The 18,383-nt window shown below is 40.6% G+C and overlaps 1 protein-coding gene across 9 annotated transcripts in view; it reads left to right on the forward strand.

Annotated features, from left to right (window-relative positions):
- Positions 1-18,383, forward strand: part of TBCE (tubulin folding cofactor E) — a 72,136-nt gene that overhangs the window by 2,011 nt on the left and 51,742 nt on the right. For 5 of the 9 annotated variants that reach the window (XR_012509953.1, XM_074373230.1, XM_074373232.1 and 2 more), the window contains exon 2: positions 13,478-13,611. Coding sequence is in view for 5 of the 9 variants with exons in the window: in XM_074373230.1 (XP_074229331.1) it covers positions 13,506-13,611 (106 nt within the window). In the remaining 4 variants the exon portion in view is untranslated. Of the gene's footprint in view, positions 1-5,513; positions 5,587-13,477; positions 13,612-18,383 lie in introns of those variants that run through there. The other 4 variants (XM_074373231.1, XM_074373235.1, XM_074373236.1 and 1 more) reach the window with 1 other exon arrangement.

Consider the following 18,383-nt stretch of genomic DNA (forward strand, 5'->3'; position numbering starts at 1 on the left):
TGGCGTGTGTGCCATGTGCTGTGTTCATGTCTCTGGTTTATTGATGCTTCCCCACCAGGGCAGAAGCTTAACAAGGGCAGGTGTTTCTCTGTGTTTTGTTTACAGCTGTAGCCGAAGTGCCTCAAACAGTATCTGGCTTTTCATGGGCTCTCCACAATATAATTGTTGAATAAATGGATTTGTCCTTTTTTTTTTTTTTTTCCATGTTATACTTTGTACTTTCTGTGTTTTTTTCTTTCTTTTTTCTTGCCTTTTCTTGGAACTGAAGTTTTGTTTGGTTTTCTCTTTTCACTTTTTTCTTTCTACTCATTTGGAAGATATGTTACTCCATATACTTTATTTCTGTTCTTAGAGTGGTTAACCTTTTCCTTTTAACTTTTAATTCCACTGTGCATACTTAACTGAATCTAATCAGAGTCTTACCCGTGCAGAACAATATTGTTTTTACCTCTAAGCCACTGATTTCCACAGGCTTCCTGGATCATCTCAGTACTTATTTTTATAAGATGTAAGTGTTCAACAGTAAAACTAGTAGTTACTGTTTTCTGGTGGTTTTGATTCTTTTTTCTTTTTGGTTTATTAAAGTAAATTTATCATACATCTGATAGAATGTTTATTGTATACTGAGTACTTTAAAGTTTATTTAAAAATATATATATATGATACTTTTCCTACCTTAGCATTTTGCTGGGAAATGTGCAGACGAGTCCATTAGAAAACAACATGGTGGACATTATTAAGTGTGAAATGAGTACCACCCAGAACGTAGGTAGGGGCCACCAGAAAGGGGGGAGCTTAACAGTTTGCTGGTTATTAGGAGGCTGGAATGAATTTGTGGAGGAGTGATTTGGGAAGATTTGGTGGGATTTGAAAGTATGTAGAGAAAAGACACAAATTTATTGATTCACTAATTTTATTAGTTCCTTTCATATAGTTTTTTTTTCTTTTGGTGGGGGAAGTAATTAGGTTTACTTATTTACTTATTCTTAGAGGAGGCACTGGGGATTGAACGCAGGGCCTTACGCATTCTAAGCATGCACTCTGCCACTTGAGCTATACCCTCCCCCCCTTTCATACAGTTTTAACATAAAAATTGTGGGTTTAAGTCGTTGGTGTTTTAGACAGAAGACACGTCCACAGCCCCTTCAGATATGCCTGAAGCTTTTTGGAGGAGCTACTGAGGATGACATGAGACAGTTCACTCTGAGGCGGGGAAACGCTGGGAGGGTGTAGGACCGTTTGGACACAGACTTTGATGTTAGGTGCGAAGTGCAGGGAAGGACAGTGGGACATGATCCTGAGTGAGGAGAGCCGATCACTAAGGGACAAATACCGTGTGATTCCACTTCCATGAGGTATTTAGAGTAGTCAAGTTAATAGAGATTGAAGGTAGAGGCTGGGGAGAGGAGTTGTTTAATGAGTGTAGACTTTGCAGTTTTGTAAGACAATAAAGTTTCGGTGATGGATTGCACACCAATGTGAATGTATCTAATGCCACTGAATTGTGCACATAAAAATGGTTAAGATGATAAATTTTATGGCATGTGTATTTTACCCCAATTAAATCTCTTTTTGAAAAAGGACAGCAGATGGATTTGTTTCCAGTTAGGCTCTTCAGTACTTGGGAGTTGTTATGTTTTAAGTGGTAATTTAAAAGCAAATGACATTTTTGCCCTTACATGTTCAAAAGTATTCCCAGATTCTTAGTCTCCCAACATGAACCACCCGTCAGTGAAACCCTCTTCCATTTCTCTACCTGGGAAGCTCGTTCTCTTCATTTCTGCTGCCCACTTCGATTATCAGCTTAACCAGGGCATGCTTTCCGCGTGGAGCCTTCCTCACTCTTAACCCACCTGGTTGTTGTCAACACTGAATGTGATTTCTTGCGTTACTAATTTTAGGTCTTCATTTTTTGCTGTTAGTTACCTCTGCTAACTAAGCTGTAAGTTCCTTATAAGAGCATGTCTTCTCCTTCCGTATGTGCTTCATGATGGAAGGGTCAGCGGGTGTCAGGGCTCAGCCTGTCAGTGTCCTGTCTGGAGCTCCTCATCTCCGTTCGGGGCATTTTCCACTGATGTCGCGTTTCCTACTGGAGAGGTGTCAGCGTGAATGGGTCTTCAGACCTCCTGCCAGTTGTTTTGGTACAATCTTGAACAAATATCAGGAAAGATTAAGGAAAATACACTTGGGGAAAAGAATCCATATTGAGGAACTTTTTTCTGATACGAATTCACAAAGTGCCAGTGTTCTCACCTTTTCTGTTGTGCATCCGACATCTGTTTGGATCTCTTGGTGGCTGAACAATTGGTACATTGTAACTGAATCTGTACCTGTGGTGGCACTAGACTCACCATGATTAAACTTCCCCATATCAGCTACTGTTATTCTGAACTTGTGATACTTTTTTTTGATGTGTGGTATTTTTTTCCTTTATCTAAATATAGAATCTGATATATGATATTAATGGCTAACGTATTTACTAGATGCTGAACACTGCTGCACACTAACTCATTTAATGCTTACGACAGCTCTGTGGGGCAGCCCTAATCTCATGCACGTTTTACAGATGGGGAACCTCAGATGTGGGTAAAGTTATCCAGCGCCCCATGGTCAGCATTTGCTGGGAGAGGTGGGCTTTCTCTCCAGCAGACTGGCTGCATGGAATGTCCCTAGAACATTAAATTGGAGCAAACATGACCTAAATTCTTATTTATTTTTCAGGATTTTTTCAGTTGCAGGAGAAAGCAAGCCAGCTCAAACTGATGTAAACAAAAGAAGGAATTTGGTGGTTCATTTAACTGGGCTGGCAAAAGGCTTTGCACAAAGCTGGATCAGCTCTGCTTTCCTCTTTGACCTTAGTTTCAGACAGGTTTCTTCCATGTGCTGGCAGGCGTGACCCTCAGCTGCTCCAGGTTTAAGTGGTCCTTTTGTCTTCAGGTTTTGGGAAGGAGAAAGATGACTCCTCCCTTCAGGGGTCCTTCTTGTTGACCGAGAACAAGTACTGCCAGCTGTTTCTCCAGTCAGGATGGGTTAATTTGGGATCAGCAGAGAACTGCGCTTTGGGGTCTGCGGTGCTGGTGGGCCGTGGGGAAGGAGAGCGCTCTGACAGCGAGAAAGGGAAGTTGGGAGGCTAGATGAACAGTGTCTGTGGTTTTCCCTTGGCTGCAGCCATGCAGGGAAAGGAGTCTTTCTTCTTCCTGCTGGGCTCTGCTGTGGTCACAGGGTGTGAGAGTCCCCTCTTCTGGTCCCTTGACTCGGTTTAATTGAAGTTTGTGTTTATTAATTTTTTATGACGTTATTTCCTAAAAGATTGGCTCTGCTTGGGTTAGGATCTCCACAAGGAAATGGAGGTGAAGAGTCATCACATCGGCCACCCTGGACACATGTCCTCTGCTCTAGTGGGGGAGGGAAAGCCCACTGGACAAAGAAAGTGCACTTCCCAGAAGGGGAGAGGATGTAGGGCTCCCGCTCTTGGTTCGCGTGCCTTTCTCTAGTTAAGATTCTTCCACTCAAAAAATTAGTTATTTTTAGAGAACATGTTAAAATTTTGAATGAATATTGTACAATTAGGATAAGGAAAATGAAAGCACTTTGTCAAGTGCTGTCATTTACTGTCAACAGTATGCTTTGTTGTTGACGCTGGAGTCTCACCACTGAGTTCCTCTCGTGTCCTCCGGTCTTCTTAATTGATTCTTTATCTAGGATAAAGACCCTTTTAGCAGTCTGATGAGGCCAGTGAACTCCTCCTTAGAAGGTTTTTAAGTACAGAAAAACATGGGATTTCAAATGAAACCCTTCATGTGAAATAAAGTTATGAAATTACTTTAAACATTGTATATGTGTTTCAGTATCAATATATTAAATAACAAAATCCAGCGGCAGGTCTAATTACTGTAATTTTGAAGTGGTGATGGATGTAAAGTTCATTTCAAGATGTCTGTAACAGCTATAATATGCTATAAAATACTTGTGATCACAGCTGCTGCTAATCCATCTGATTTTTTCCCCTATTTTTATAATTTAGGGAAGTGCTAAATTTCAGTTAGAACTTAGTGAAAATCTTCAGGTAGAAGATACGTTGAGAGTCCATAGACCGCAGGTGAAGAACACCTTGCTTAGGCTCTGTGTGGGTGATCAGCCTGGCCCTCCAACTTCCTGGTGAGGCTGACGTCCCACTTTGCTCTTGCTAGTTGTCCTTGGTCCCCTGTCTGATGACTTCCGTTATGTTTCTTCGACCAGTGTTCCTTGGTGCAGCCTTTGAGTTTCTGAGAACGTCCGCTTGGACTGTCTGCTGCAGAGCTCTCCCCACTTTCGGGGAGAGTCACCTCTGTCTTCTTGAATGCACTGATGCCAGGTGTTAACCTTGACCTTCCTCCAGCCTGAATTTCTGGTGGTCATGGCTTAACCGCTGAGACACATTCCCTCCCATCTTTCATTCCTAATAAACATATGTAGTAATTCAGATCTTGGCCCAGCTCCTCCTTTCTTGTCTTCCCAGGTAATGGTCAGCTTCATTCTAAAGTATTGTGCCTCTCAGGAATTGGGGAAAATAGTAGAATCTGAAGAAAAAAAAAAAAGACACAAATGAACTTATTTACAAAACAGGAACAGACTCACAGACGTAGAAAGCAAATTTATGGTTACCAGAGGGGAAGAAGGGAGGTGGGAAGGGATAAATTAGGAGTATGAGATTTGCAGATACTAACTACTATATATAAAGTAGATAAACAACAAGTTTACACTGTACAGCACAGGGAACTATGTTCAATATCGTGTAATAACCTGTAATGAAAAAGAATATGAAAAAGGACATACGTATGTATATGAATGAATGAAACATTATGCTGTGCACCAGAAATTGACACAACATTGTAAACTGACTACAATTAGAAAAGAAAGAAAACATAATTGAGGAGAATAGATGCTAAAATTTTATGAAGAGGGAAAAATTGCTTGTGAACCATTGAACTGCATGCTGTTGAGAAGAAAGAGTGTGACATATAACCAGAGGAGAGGAGGAAGTAGCCAGCAGTTTTGATTTAGGAAGAGATATTATAGCAAAAGCACAGTAACTGAACTTGTGGTCTCAAGTGTCCTTTCTAGGAAGATACGTGCAATACTGTGAATATCACTGAAACTTGCTGGGACAGATGGACTCATTATCTGAATGAAAATACATATCTTTGTTCTAAACAATCCAGTGTAGAACCTGGGAGATGAATAGTGAGTATCAGGAAGATCTGTGTACTTGTTTGGGGCCAAGAGTATTGGCATTAGAGTGGAAAGCATAAAGGGCAAGGAACAAGAAGTGGGAGGATCCTCAGATGATGCTATACATCATTTGGGAAGGAGGAGAATAAGGTGGTTGCTCCCCTAACACAGATTATAAAAGTGGCACAAAAGTAGGTTAGCATTGTGATGGAAGATGTCAGCTATCTGAAATTCTACTAGAGGCCCATTCCTTTCTAGGGACAAGACCTGATTCTGTTTTTTTTTTTTTTTAACCATTTAAGTTCCTTGGAAGAAACAAAAGGAGAGGAAAGATTCCTTTGGTTTGAAATCTCATTAACAGGAAGGAGGAAACAGGTAAAGGAGAAGACCCTGAAATATTGTGGGAGAAGAAACTGCAGTTTTTGAGAGTTTTCCCAAACAAACAAAATGTTGTGTATAATCAAACTGCTTCCTTGGGTATTAGGAAGGTATATTTTGAAAAATGGAGAATAACCATACTCTTTAAGATTCAGTGTCCCAGTTACAACTGAATCAAATCAGAGTTCTATAAAACCTGAACTTTGGGGAATTACATTTTAGATTTTTTTTTAACTGTAGTAAAATACAGATAATATAAAACTTACCATCTTAGCCATTTTTAAATGTGCAGTTTAGTAGTGTTAAGTGTATTCGTATTACTGCTCAACCATCGGCGTCATCTGTCTCCAGAACTCCCTTCGTTTTGCAAAACTGAAAACGTTGCCGTTAAACAAATCCTCACTCCCCCTCCCCCAGGCAGACCACCGTCCTGCTTTCTCTGCTAAGTTGACTCCTCCAGGGACCTCGCTTAAGTAGAATCATACAATATTTGGTCTTTTGTGGCTGGCTGATTTCACTTAGCGTAATGTTTTTGAGATTCATTCCTGTATGATGTGGCAGAATTTCCTTCATTTTTAAGGCTGAATAATCCATTGTATGGATAGACCACATTTTGTTTATCCGTTCATCCTTCAATGGACACTGGAGTTGTTTCCGCCCCTTGGCTGTTGTGAATAATACTGCTGTGAGCATGAGTGCAAATACCTGCTTGAGTCCCTCCTTTTAATTCTTTTCAGAATGTTTTATTTGGGGAATTATGTAGTTATCTCATCATTAAGACCATATAGGAAACAATTTAGATTTAAAAACTAAGAAATAAACCAATAAACCCATGGGAAATGGACAAAAGATTGTGAACTGGTGGATCACAGAAAAGGAGATCCAAATGAATGGATCAATAAATGCTCAGCTTCCCTTGTGAAAGGAAAGGCAAATAAAATACGTATTTAATGTATCAGACTGATAGGTAACCAAAAGTTTGTTAACATTCTGTGAAGGGCGAAGTTGTGATGAAACAGGGGCTTAGACACTGCTGAAGTGATTGTAAATTGGTACAGCCACCAAAAAGGGACATTTGTCATTACTTCTCAAAATAAAAATGCACATACCCTTTGACTTGGCAATGCCCATTTTGAGAATGTTTCCTACAGATATTTTTGCACAAGTTTGAAAGATAAATGTGCAGGGTTAATCCTTGCAGTATTATTTGCAGTAACAGAAACTTGGGAGTAACCTAAATGTCCATCAGTTTGGGGACTAGATAATAAATTGTCATATCTATACAAATACTGTGCAGCCATAAAAAATCTGAAAGCCCCTGACATGGCTGTGGATAAATCTCTAGGACCTACTATTGAATGAAAGTGTAAAGAATAGAAACACTTATACAGTATGCGATCATTTGTGTAAAGAAAGAAAAGAAGCATATATTTGCTTATATCTGCATGAAGTATGTATGGAAATACACTTAAGATACGAGTGAGGCTGTTGCCAGCGGGAGGGACGATGACTGGCAGGAGTGGAAGGGGAACTTTCAGTGTATTCCTTTTTGTACTTTTAAGTGTCATCTATTCCAAAATTAGGTGGAAAAGATATGCATAGAAAAATGCAAAGGGATTACTAAAATGGAAAAAGAGTCTTAAACCAGTGACTTTTAGACCCTTGAAAAGACCTCTTAAGAAAAATATCAATTGGGGAGGGTATACCTCAAGACGTAGAGCACGTGCTTCGCGTGCACAGGCTCCTGGGTTGAATCCCTGGTACCTCCTCTAAAAATAAATAAAATGAATAAATTACCCCCCCCCCAAATATCAGTAACGTTGAACCTCAAAATCAACTTATGAAAATATGTGAAGACAAGAAAAAAGCTTTTAGGGTTGATTTAGACTAGAAAGTAGTATAAGAATACATTGGGTAGAGTAATATATATCTTTTAACTTTAAATCCTCAACATTTTTAAACAAAAAAAGAAGAACATAGGAGCCCTCCTTATCTGTGGGGGATATGTTCCAAGACCCCCAGGGGGATCCCTAAAACTGCAGATAGTACCAAGCCCTAATTATACTCCATTTTTCCTAAAACGTATAAATTAAATTTATAAATTATAAAATTAAATACAAATATAAATTTATAAATTATAAAATATATAATTCATAAATTTTAATTTATAGATTAGATACAGTAAGAGATTAATAGCAATAATAATAAAATAGAACAATTATAGTCATATAAAATAATAAAAATTATGTGAATGTGGTTTCTCTCAAAATATTTTATTGTACAAATTTAATGCCTTTTCCGCTTAAGCCCTGATCATGCACATGGCCATAACTTTTGCAGTTCGAGGTATGACAGCTTAAATTTCTTTTTCCTTCTTCACAAGTTCATGGATAGGTTTGTTCTTAATGTAGATCTTAGCGACTTCAGCATGTGATTTTTTTTCCTTATTACATGGAGCACTGTCACCTTTTCATTTAAAGGAAGCACGTTGTGGCTGCTTTCTGGCATCCGAACTGCCAGCGTCGTTGCGCTTGTGCTTTGGGGCCCTACTGAAGTGAAATGTGGGGTTACTGGAACACAAGGACTGTGATACCTGGACAGTTGAGCTGATGACCCAGACAGCTACTGAGTGACTGGCGGGCAAGCTGGGAGTTTGATGAGAACAGTGTGTTATTCCTCCCGCTTTTCAAAATCATTCTTTTTCTCCTCATTGTTATTAATAGAAAAAAATAACAATTACTTGTTCCCAAAACTCAACAACTCAGAGGTGTCTAAGCTAATAAGTGAAAGTATTCCGTCCCTTACCTCTTCCCTCCTCTGCCTGATTAAGAGTGTATCATCCCTGGGCTGACTGTGTATTTTGATTTCAGTGAAACATTTGATTGATAAAGTTCATGACACTCTTCAATGTGAGTTGGATAATAGAAAGGCTTGTAACTATAAAGTTTTACCCGTGGGTTTCTGTCTTTGGTCAGTGTCTTACATTGTTTTTTTTTTTGGTTTTTGGGTTTGTTTTTTTTTTTTTTTTTTTTTTTCTGATGGGGGAGGTAATTAGGTTTATTTACACTTAGAGGAGGTACTGGGGATTGAACCCAGGACCTCGTGCATGCTTAGCATGCACTCTACCACTTGAGCTATACCTTCCCCCCTTATATTCTTTTTTTGTCTTTGTTTTTATAAAAATTGCCCAGGACAATGCTGGGAGAGATGGTTAATATGTTGGATTATTGAATGTTTAATATAGATAAATGTAAAGTCCTACATTTATAATAATATTATCATTTATTAACTTCCACCTCAAAAATTGTTTATTCAAGTACAGGATAGAGAAGACCTGATGGAAAGCTCTGGATGAGAACTCCTAAGACTTTGTAGAAATACGTAAACAAGTAGGTTTTCTCTTGGTGCCAGTGCCAATAATTAACTTTTTTTTTGATGGACATTTTGGCCATGGCTTTCCGAATCTTAAACATATTTATTTATTTTGAATAATTGTCTCAAGAATTTGTCCCAAGGAAATACTTCAAAGGATACCAATAATTTAAAAATGAAAGATGTTTTTAGCTGTTTTCTTTGGGATAGTAAACAATGAAAACGTATAACAGTAGAGAAGTGATTAAGTAAATTGTGGTATCTACATGTCAAGATTAAAGTGATTAATATGATGACCTTGTGGCTCTATAGAAAAATGTTTACAGAATGTTAAAATAAGTAGAATAGAAATTATATGTCTTTGTGTTATATTAAAAATTTATTTACATGTTAATGAAAATTGAGAGAGTATTTAAAACTATTGTAAACTGTTTTTTAGGGTAATGTAATTATAGTGAAATTTTAACATTTCAGTTTTATGGTCGGGAAGTGATGGTAACTCAAAAATGGCTACAGAGTTTATTTCATTGCGGTCTTAATAGCAAGCAACAGTCGTTCCCATGAAAAGGGGGAAAGTGAATGTAATATTAGGCTACCTTATTAGATGAGTGATTTTCAGACCATTGAACCCACACACAGGTCAAGTCACATTTGGAATGTGGTTTTCAGTTTTAGGTGTTGTATTTTAAGAAAAGAATCGGTAAATGAATTGTTAAGGAGAACTTGGAATTCACATGAGGATGGTTTATCCAGGGAAAGAGTTTTAGGAGATGGGGACAGGAAGCGGAGAGAGGAGAAACAGTAACATAATGGTGGCCTTCAAATATGTCAGTGTCAGCTGGGAAGGGGACTAGTTTGATTCTCTGTAGCTGAAGAGGGCAGTGTTAAAGTCAGTGGGTAGAAATGATCGGGTGGCATGTTTCATCTCTTTAAAGAACTATTATCTAACTAGTGGGGTCACCTGAAAATTAAGTGGGCCATCTTCATTAATTAGTGAGCCTGTATACTTAAAGTAAAAGGCTTGGCTGGCCCCAGAAGAACCTAACCAAGGCCCAGTGCAGTGACTGGGAGAAGGCCCAGTGCAGGCAACTAGGGAAAGTCTAACTAGCTGGGCGCACTGGCTTTGGACAGTCTGACTGGACACTGACACGGGGGAGGGCTTGGGTTGGGGTGATCAAGGCGGGGGTGTTAGCAACAGACCGTGGAGGTCTAGGATGCACCCATCATGGACGTCAAGTGGGTCTAATGACAGGGAATTACTGGGTGACCAGCCAGAGGGAGAGGGAACCAAGGCCTCGGTCTCCAGAACCTCCCAGAAGATCACAGTATCAAAAAACAATTATTAGAAGAATCAAGAGACTAGACAGGGTCGTCAGAAGTAGTGGCATGATACGCAGCCAATAATTACTGACCTTAGACCCCGTGTACCTAATGGTCTCAGGTCCTGTGGGCACGACTTACAGGTGGGTGTGGGAATTGTTACTAGAGGTGGAAGGGGACCAAGCACGTGAAGGAACTTGATAATCCATGAACTGCTTGTATGCATTCAAGGAGAGTGAGGATGGCTCCCTGATGTCTTCTCTCCGCACTTTGCTGTTATGCCACTTGGTTTCTCACCAGTTGACCACTGCCCCGTCTCCTCACCAGGCCGTTGTCACTCTTAGCCTCTCTGCGAGGCGGGGCCCTTAGGCTGAGCCCCAGCCAGAGCTGCAGCCTGACTGTAGGGCTGGTTGTGAGTTTCTGGGTTTGGAAACCCCCCTGAACTCCAGTTCATGGAACCAAGACTCGGCCTCCTGCTCTAATGTCTCGTGGGAGCAGAGTTCTGCAGCGATCTTACTAGTTCTCTCCTCGGGGACTAGAACTTCGCATCTGAACACAGGCTTGTGAGTAGGGCCCTACCTGTAGACCAGATGTCTCAGCTGCTGACCATGTGTGTCTGAGCTTCCTCCATGGGAACATGGCTTCCCCACACCTGTCCTCCCTTCTTGTTCATTCTGTCCTCCAGTTACCAGAACTGTCTTGACTTTTCCCACCAAGCTGAGGTTCTGGGATGCTTTCCCTTTTGCTTTTCAATCCTACCAGGCAAGTTTAGATCTAGATTTTGGCCCCTTCCTGACTGCCCTATCCTCCCATATTTAAACCATCAAAATTCAGCCCCATTTTGAAACAGGGGTCTTCTCATAAGAATTGGGGAAAATTTTTTTTGGAAAAAAATTTTTATGAGAAAGTAGAGAAACTGACTGAGAAAAACCAATACTGAAATTTGATAAGAGATGGCAGTGCTCAGAATATTCTGTTTTATGGGGAGAGCAGGTCAGATGTGACACAGACAACTACAGTAATAGAGGAAATGTCTACTGTTTCTTTAAAAAGCATAACATAAAGGCAGAGAAGTAATAATGTTAGAGACCTCAGCTATCCAGTTAGGGTTTATGAGTAATGAAAAATGTGTTTTGAATCCCAAAAGGTGCAATTAGCGGTGTATGTTTTTCTTATATTGTGCACCTATTATATGATAATATTATTAAAATAGCAAAGTATTTTTTCAGTATACCTGTAACTTGTGGTCTTTTCAGAATCCTTGCACTGCAACATTGCTAACTTTTTAGCAACTAAGTTTCATTTAGACGAAAATGAGGGGCTAGTTGAAAACCGTATTTGTGTCAGCAGAAGGAACACAAAGTTTTTAAGCTCTAGGCTCACATGGTCCGATACGGTTGCTCCATTATTCCTACTGCAGTCGGATGCCGACACCAGGAATCTGGTTTTCTCTTACCCTTTCTGGCTTTCCCTCCTCTGACCCTTTAGGGATTTCTTCCCTCTCCTGTTTAAGTACTTTATTTCCCCATGGTTCTGTCACTGATCCTCTTTCTTTCCATCTAATCCACTTTCCATCTCATCCACTGTCATTGGCGTCAGTTATAAATTGTGCCGATGACTCCCAAATACACATTTCTAGTGAAAACATGTCCTCTAAACTGGAGACCCCGTCCATCATGACGTTCTATGGACACCTCCAACGAACTCTTTCCTCCCAAACTTGAACCTCCTGTTGTATTATCTGTTTTGGTGTCTGGCACCACCATCTACCCTAGACAAAACATTGAGTCTTCCCAGTCCTCGATTTTACCTATTCTATCCATTTAATCACCAGACCCTGTTCCAGCTCTTAACTTTCCCTGAAATGCACACCCTTCTCTCAGCTCTGATGGCCTGTAAGCTTCTGAGACAGGAGTCACACATGCGCGGTCAGCTGTGGTGCCCTGTCCAGCACAGTAGCTCGCGTGTCGTCAGCACTTAGCATGTGTTGGATGAATGGGTGGAGGCCAGCGCCTTGGCCTAGGCTCTCATTGTTTCCACCTGCTTTCCAGCAGTGTTTCCCTCGCTGGCTACTCTGCCTTTTACTTTCTTTTGGTGTGTTGTTTACATTCCCGGTGGTGGGATACATCTAAAATACAGTTTTAAAAAATTTGTAAATAAATAATGTGTATTTCTAAAAGATAAAGGCTTTTAAAGAGTCATAAGCACTATACCATTGTCACAGCTAAAAAGTTAACAATTATTCTTCCCTTTTTTCCGAAACAGATTGTTAGCCTTTTTGAAAGGTTATTCTTTAAATATCACCAGCTATCTAGTCAGCATTCAAATGTTCAACTTTCTCATAGTTTATTTTAAAAAGTATTTACAGTTTAAAAAAATTTTTAGGTTCCAAATAAAGTCTGTACATTGAAGTTGATTGCTGTCTCTCTTAAATTTCTTTTTAATTTCAAAAAATTTTATAATTATTTTTAGGGGGGGAGGTAATTAGGTTTATCTATTTATTTTTTTCATGGAGGGATTGGGGATTGAACCCAGGTCCTCGTGCATGCTAAGCACGTGTGCTCTACCACTGAGCTATATACCCACCCCACTTCTCTTAAATTTCTCTTAATCTCCTTGTGTTTCCCCATCTCTTTTTTTTCATGTGTTGAAGGATCCCACTTGTTGCAGCAGGAATTCTGTCTCATTTTCATTCCTAGAGAGATGGTACTTTTCTCCTGGGCTCCTTTTAAGAGCTTCTCCTTATTTTTAGGGGTCTGAGCTTTTTCATTATCTGTGCTCCTTCCTATGTCTGTGGGTCTGTGTGTTTCTCCTTCCTGGGGGGAGAACAGTGCCCATGTCACCTGTTTCCTTTCCCTGTTCTCTGGCTCCTTTATCCCCATCATCTCCTATTTTCCTCTCCTTCCCACCCCCTTCAGTAAATGGTAGAATACACAGCCGTGTGATGTGAGCTCACTGGAGTTAAGCAAGGTTTTAAAAACTGCATTAGATTATCAAAATGTAGTTAGACGGTGAAGTAAAATCAAAGTATGAGTGTGCGGTGCATAAACCTTTAGATTCTTCTCTGCACCAAATACAAAGACTAAGTTGGGCAGAAGCGTTGGGCAGACTTCATGAATATCTACTTGAAGTTAAAATACATTTTTTTTTTAGAGAATTTTACTAAGTTCTTGTCAATGTTATATTTTCTTCCTAGGTCTCCTCACACTTTGGATTCTGGCTGTATGACAATGACTGACACTTTGACATCAGATGTCATTGGTCGGAGAGTTGAAGTTAATGGAGAACATGCAACAGTGCGTTTCTCTGGCGTTGTCCCTCCGGTGGCAGGTAATTTAAGATGCCGTGTGTGTGTGTGTGTGTGTGTGTGTGTGTGTGTGTGTGTGTATTTACTTTCTGGTTGTTTCTGGGTCGGCTCCTCAGCAGTGCTTTATAACACCAGTTTTGCGGAAACTAACAACCAAGTTATATATGCCTCTGATAGACAGTGTTCTTTTGGTGACAATATCCTGCGGTATATATGCATTTATTTGATTATCTGCTTATCTAATTGTTTAGTATTGCTATTTTGTATTAGGTCAACCTTAAAATATCTTCTGAATAACCTTTGAACAATAACCAAAAATACTGAATTCCCATAAACCTAAGCTCAAGAATGGAGTGATTTTTTGGAAATTTCCCTTGTCATTAATCCATGTGTCTATGTATTTAATGTAGTTTAAATTGCTATACATACAATTTTGTGTTACCTTTTTTCACTTATGATTTGTTATATATTTATCTGTGTTGCTATAACATTATTTTACATGTATTTCTTCTTTATTGAGATACAGTTTACATATATTAGTTTTGGATATGCATAATGATTCAGTATTTACATATTTTGCAAACTGATCACCACAGTAAGTCTACTTAACATCCCTCACCACACAGTTACACATTTTTTCTCATGATGAGGATTTTAAGATCTGCTGTCTTAGTCATTTTCAAATATACAATACGCTGTTACTGACTGCAGTCACCACGCTGTATGCTGCACCCCCAGGACTTAGTTATTTCATAACTGGAGGCTTGTTGTCTTTTCATCCCTTTCACTCGTTTTAGCCTCCCCGCATCCTCCACCTCTGGCACCACCCACCTCATCTGTTCTCTGTATCTATATATTCTTTCTTTCTTTCCTTCCTTCCTTCCTTTTTTTTTTTTTTTTTTACATTCCACATGGAAGTGAGATCATAGGTATTTGTCCTTCTCTGTCTGCCTTATTTCATTCAGCATAATGCTCTCAGAGTCCATCCATGTTGTCTCAAGTGGCAAGATTTCCTTCCTTTTTGGCTGAATGATATTCCATTACGTGTGTGTGTGTATACACACACTATATATACACACACTACACACATACACACACACACTACATCTTGTTCATCTCTTCATCCATCAGTGGACACTTAGGTTGCTTCCATGTCTTGGCTACTGTGAATAATGCTGCAATAAACATGGGGGTGTAGATACCTTTTTGAGTAGTGTTTTTGTTTCCTTTGGATAAGTACTCAGAAGTGTAATTCTGGGCCCTATGGTACTTCTATTTTAATTTTTTGAGGAACCCCTATACTGTTTTCCATAGTGGCTGCACCAGTTTACATTCCCACCAACAGTGCCCGGGGTTTCCCTTGTCTCCGTAGCCTTGCCATCATCTGTTATCTCTTTGTTTTTTTGATAACAGCATTTCTGACAGGTGTGAGGCGATAGCTCACTGTGCTTTTGATTTGCATTTACCTGGTGATTATTGATATGGGGCGTCTTTTCATGCACCCATTGGCCATCTGTCTGTCTTTGGAAAAATGTCTATTCAGAGACTCTGCCCAATTTTAAATCAGATTGTTTGTTTCTTTGCTCTTGAGTTGTATGAATTTTTTAATATATTTTGGATATTAACCCCTTATCAGATGCAGGATTTGCAAATACCTTCTCCCATCTGGTAGGCTGCCTTTTCATTTTGTTGATGATTTTACTTGTGTTTCTTAATGGTCACATTTAGTGCAGTACATAGTTTGTTTAATCATGCCCCCTTTTTAGACATTAATTTCATTTTGTTTTACTTTTGTAAATAACAGTATTGTAGACTTATTTATACATCTTAGTCAATTAAGAAATATTTAAGTATCTTCCCTGTATTAGGAACTGGCCTGAATTAGTACAGGTAGATTACATGATAAACTTATACAAGAGGGAATTTCAAAGTGTGGTCCCTGACCAGAATCAATCTCACTTGGTTACCTGTAAGCAATGCACATTCTTGGGCCTCACCCCAGAACTACTGAGTCCGAAACTCTGGATGTGTTCTGGCTCCGTGGGGCCCAGCAGGCTGTGTTTTAAGAAGCCGTGCAGGGTATTTTGCTAAGTTCACTAAGGGTTGAGAATCACTGAACTGGCCAGATACAGACTCTGCCTTCATGGACCTACGCTTTACCCGGATGCTTAGTGTGGAGAGGGTTTCTTCCCTTGTTTGACTTGGATTATTGGTAAATTGGAAGAGAAAGTAACATTTAACTTTTTTCTTTAATGGTCAATTTTATGTTACTTTTGTTTACCACAATTTTTAAAAATTCAGCAAAAAAAAGTTAAATGATATTGAGAACCTATATGTACAAGGCAGAGTGAGAAAAACAGATTCAAAGGACCAGTTCTTAGTACTCAAGAAAGTAACATTTAATCTTTTTTTTTGGTGGAGGGAGGAGGTAATTAGGTTTACTTATTTTTAGAGGAGGCACTGGGGGTTGAACCCAAGACCTCGTGCATGCTAAGCATGAGCTCTACCATTTGAGCTATACCCTCCCCCACCAGTAACATTTAATCCTAAAGTCAGCTGATGATCCAAACTTAATTGCTAATTAAGCAATCATTGTGTACCAGGTGCTTCTACATATGCACTCCACTTGGAAGGAGAACATTGTTACAACTCACAAATTATAATAGCAACTCTAAAATACAGGTATTGTTAGTCCCATTTTTATTGATGAAGAGACCAAGACTCAGATCTCAAAGCTTCCTTCTGGCAGAGCTGGGATTTGAATGCTTTAGAGGCCATGCCTTCTCTTTTCTATTGCTTCTTGAGAAAATGAATATTTCAAGATTCTCGGTATATATTGCCAAGTAGCAATCTCAAAGTATTGGTTCAATGTCCAATTCTTGGAAAATTTCTAATACCCTAGTTCTCGGGGAAGCCGACTGAGACGGAGATTCAAAAAGTTTATTAGGGTTCAAAAAGTTTATTTGGGAGTACTCTTAGGATTGATGCTAATGGAAGGGGAGGGGGCTGGATTGGGCTGGATGAGGGGTACAAGCTGTGCAGTGAAGTCGTCTCCATAAAGGTTTCAGCTGACACCGCAGTGGGGACTCTGAAGATGGGATGGCCTTCAGTCTTTCCTCGTTGAGGTGGGGGGCTGGGCATTGGTACCTCTGTGATGATCTGTCTTTGGGTTCTGGTTACCCTAGGAGGGAGGCGTGCCCTGGAAGTCCAAGCCTTTTTCAGTGGAGGCAATTCTAAAAGAAGGCCCACAGCTGAATGCTATCTGCCAAAGCCGGGACTCCCAGCAGGTGGGGGGAATACGTCCCAATTCCTAAAAGCAGATTGCAGTGGCACATCACAAATACAGTAATTTAAGTGGAAGCTATTTAATGGTAGTTCAGCAGATATGAAGTGGTATATAGTATTTTCATTGACTGGGGGTTGTATGCTTTCTTCATATGTTATCAGGCAATGTTTTTTCCCTGAAAATTATAATTCTGCAAAGAGAAAACTACTGTGTGTCTTTATTACTTATATCACTGGGACATTCTCTCCATTACTCGACCTCAATTGGTCCTACTTTTGGATTTCTATTAGAGATCATCTGTTGGGATTGGTATGAAGATGCAGAGAAATTGAACATATTTAGTAATTACTCCTGTGGTTATTTCACTGCATGTTGTTATAGGGTTGTTGTGACAACTAAATGAGTTAAAGGATTAAAAACACTTAGACCAGTTCCTGGTGTACCCTGAGCACCGGGAATGGTGGCGCCTAGCTCTACAAGTGCCTAGTAGGTGCTCAGTATGTTTGTTGAATGGCTGAACGATCTTACATCCAGTGGAGTAGACAGCATAATCCCTGTTTTCTGGATGAGGGAACTGAGGCGCAGAAAGGTTAAGTAGACCTGATGTCACCTAGTTAGGAGTTGATAGGGTAGGCCTTAACCCCAGGTGCTCTGACCCTTAACCCCTGTGTGGAGTGAAGTGCAGAAGAACCACAAAATGAGGGCACATTCTGAGCTGCGAGGGGCTAACAGTGCTCAGGGAGGTGTCAGTTCAGAGGTTGAGTGACCTGGGCAGCGGGGGTTGTGTGCTGTTGTGCTGGCAATTTCTGGGCCCTGCATTTTATCTGCTTTAGGGCTGCACGGGGCAGACCTACCAGGAGATTCCCAACACTCAACAGGTGGTCATAGGGCTGGGAACTCTCGCGAAGTTTCTGGGCTAAATCTCGAGAGTAGGCGGGGCTGTTTGCTGAAGCCCCTCTGCCGGATCTGCCCGGGTTCCTTCCCAGAACTCTCCCTGCTCTGGGGCGCCTGCCAGCAGGCCTGTGTGAACCCTGTTAGCATCGAGTCCCTGGAAGTCCAAGGCCGTGGCTCCCACCAGTATACGAAGACTCCAGGTCAGATCTCTGGGCGGCCCTGCCCTGGCTGTCGTTTGGGGGAACAGTAAAAGCTGCATAAAAGAGCTTCACTCCTTTGCTCTGGTCCATCACCTGCTAAAGTCACAGAACCCCAACATTTGACAAATGGTGGCTCCATAGTTTAGAGGAAGAAGCAGGAGGCACCTGGGCCCTTGGAATGAGAGCGACCACCGGACTGAGGGCTCCCCGCCTGCCCAGCCAGGCCCCTTTCCTGGGGGGAAATGGTTTTGTTCTGCTGGCCGGTGAAACAGGCTGAGGAAAATCTGTGAGTTGTCCGCAGCTGGGAGGTGGAGACGGCTTGGCCTTCTCTTCCGTGGAGAGCCCAGCTTCAGTGCGGGCAGGTGGGGAGGAGGAGGCCGGGTGGACCGGGCTGTGCAGGGGGCCCGGGCAGAGT

This window comes from Camelus bactrianus, chromosome 11 (assembly GCF_048773025.1).
Source record: "Camelus bactrianus isolate YW-2024 breed Bactrian camel chromosome 11, ASM4877302v1, whole genome shotgun sequence".
Classification (NCBI taxonomy): Eukaryota; Metazoa; Chordata; class Mammalia; order Artiodactyla; family Camelidae; genus Camelus; species Camelus bactrianus.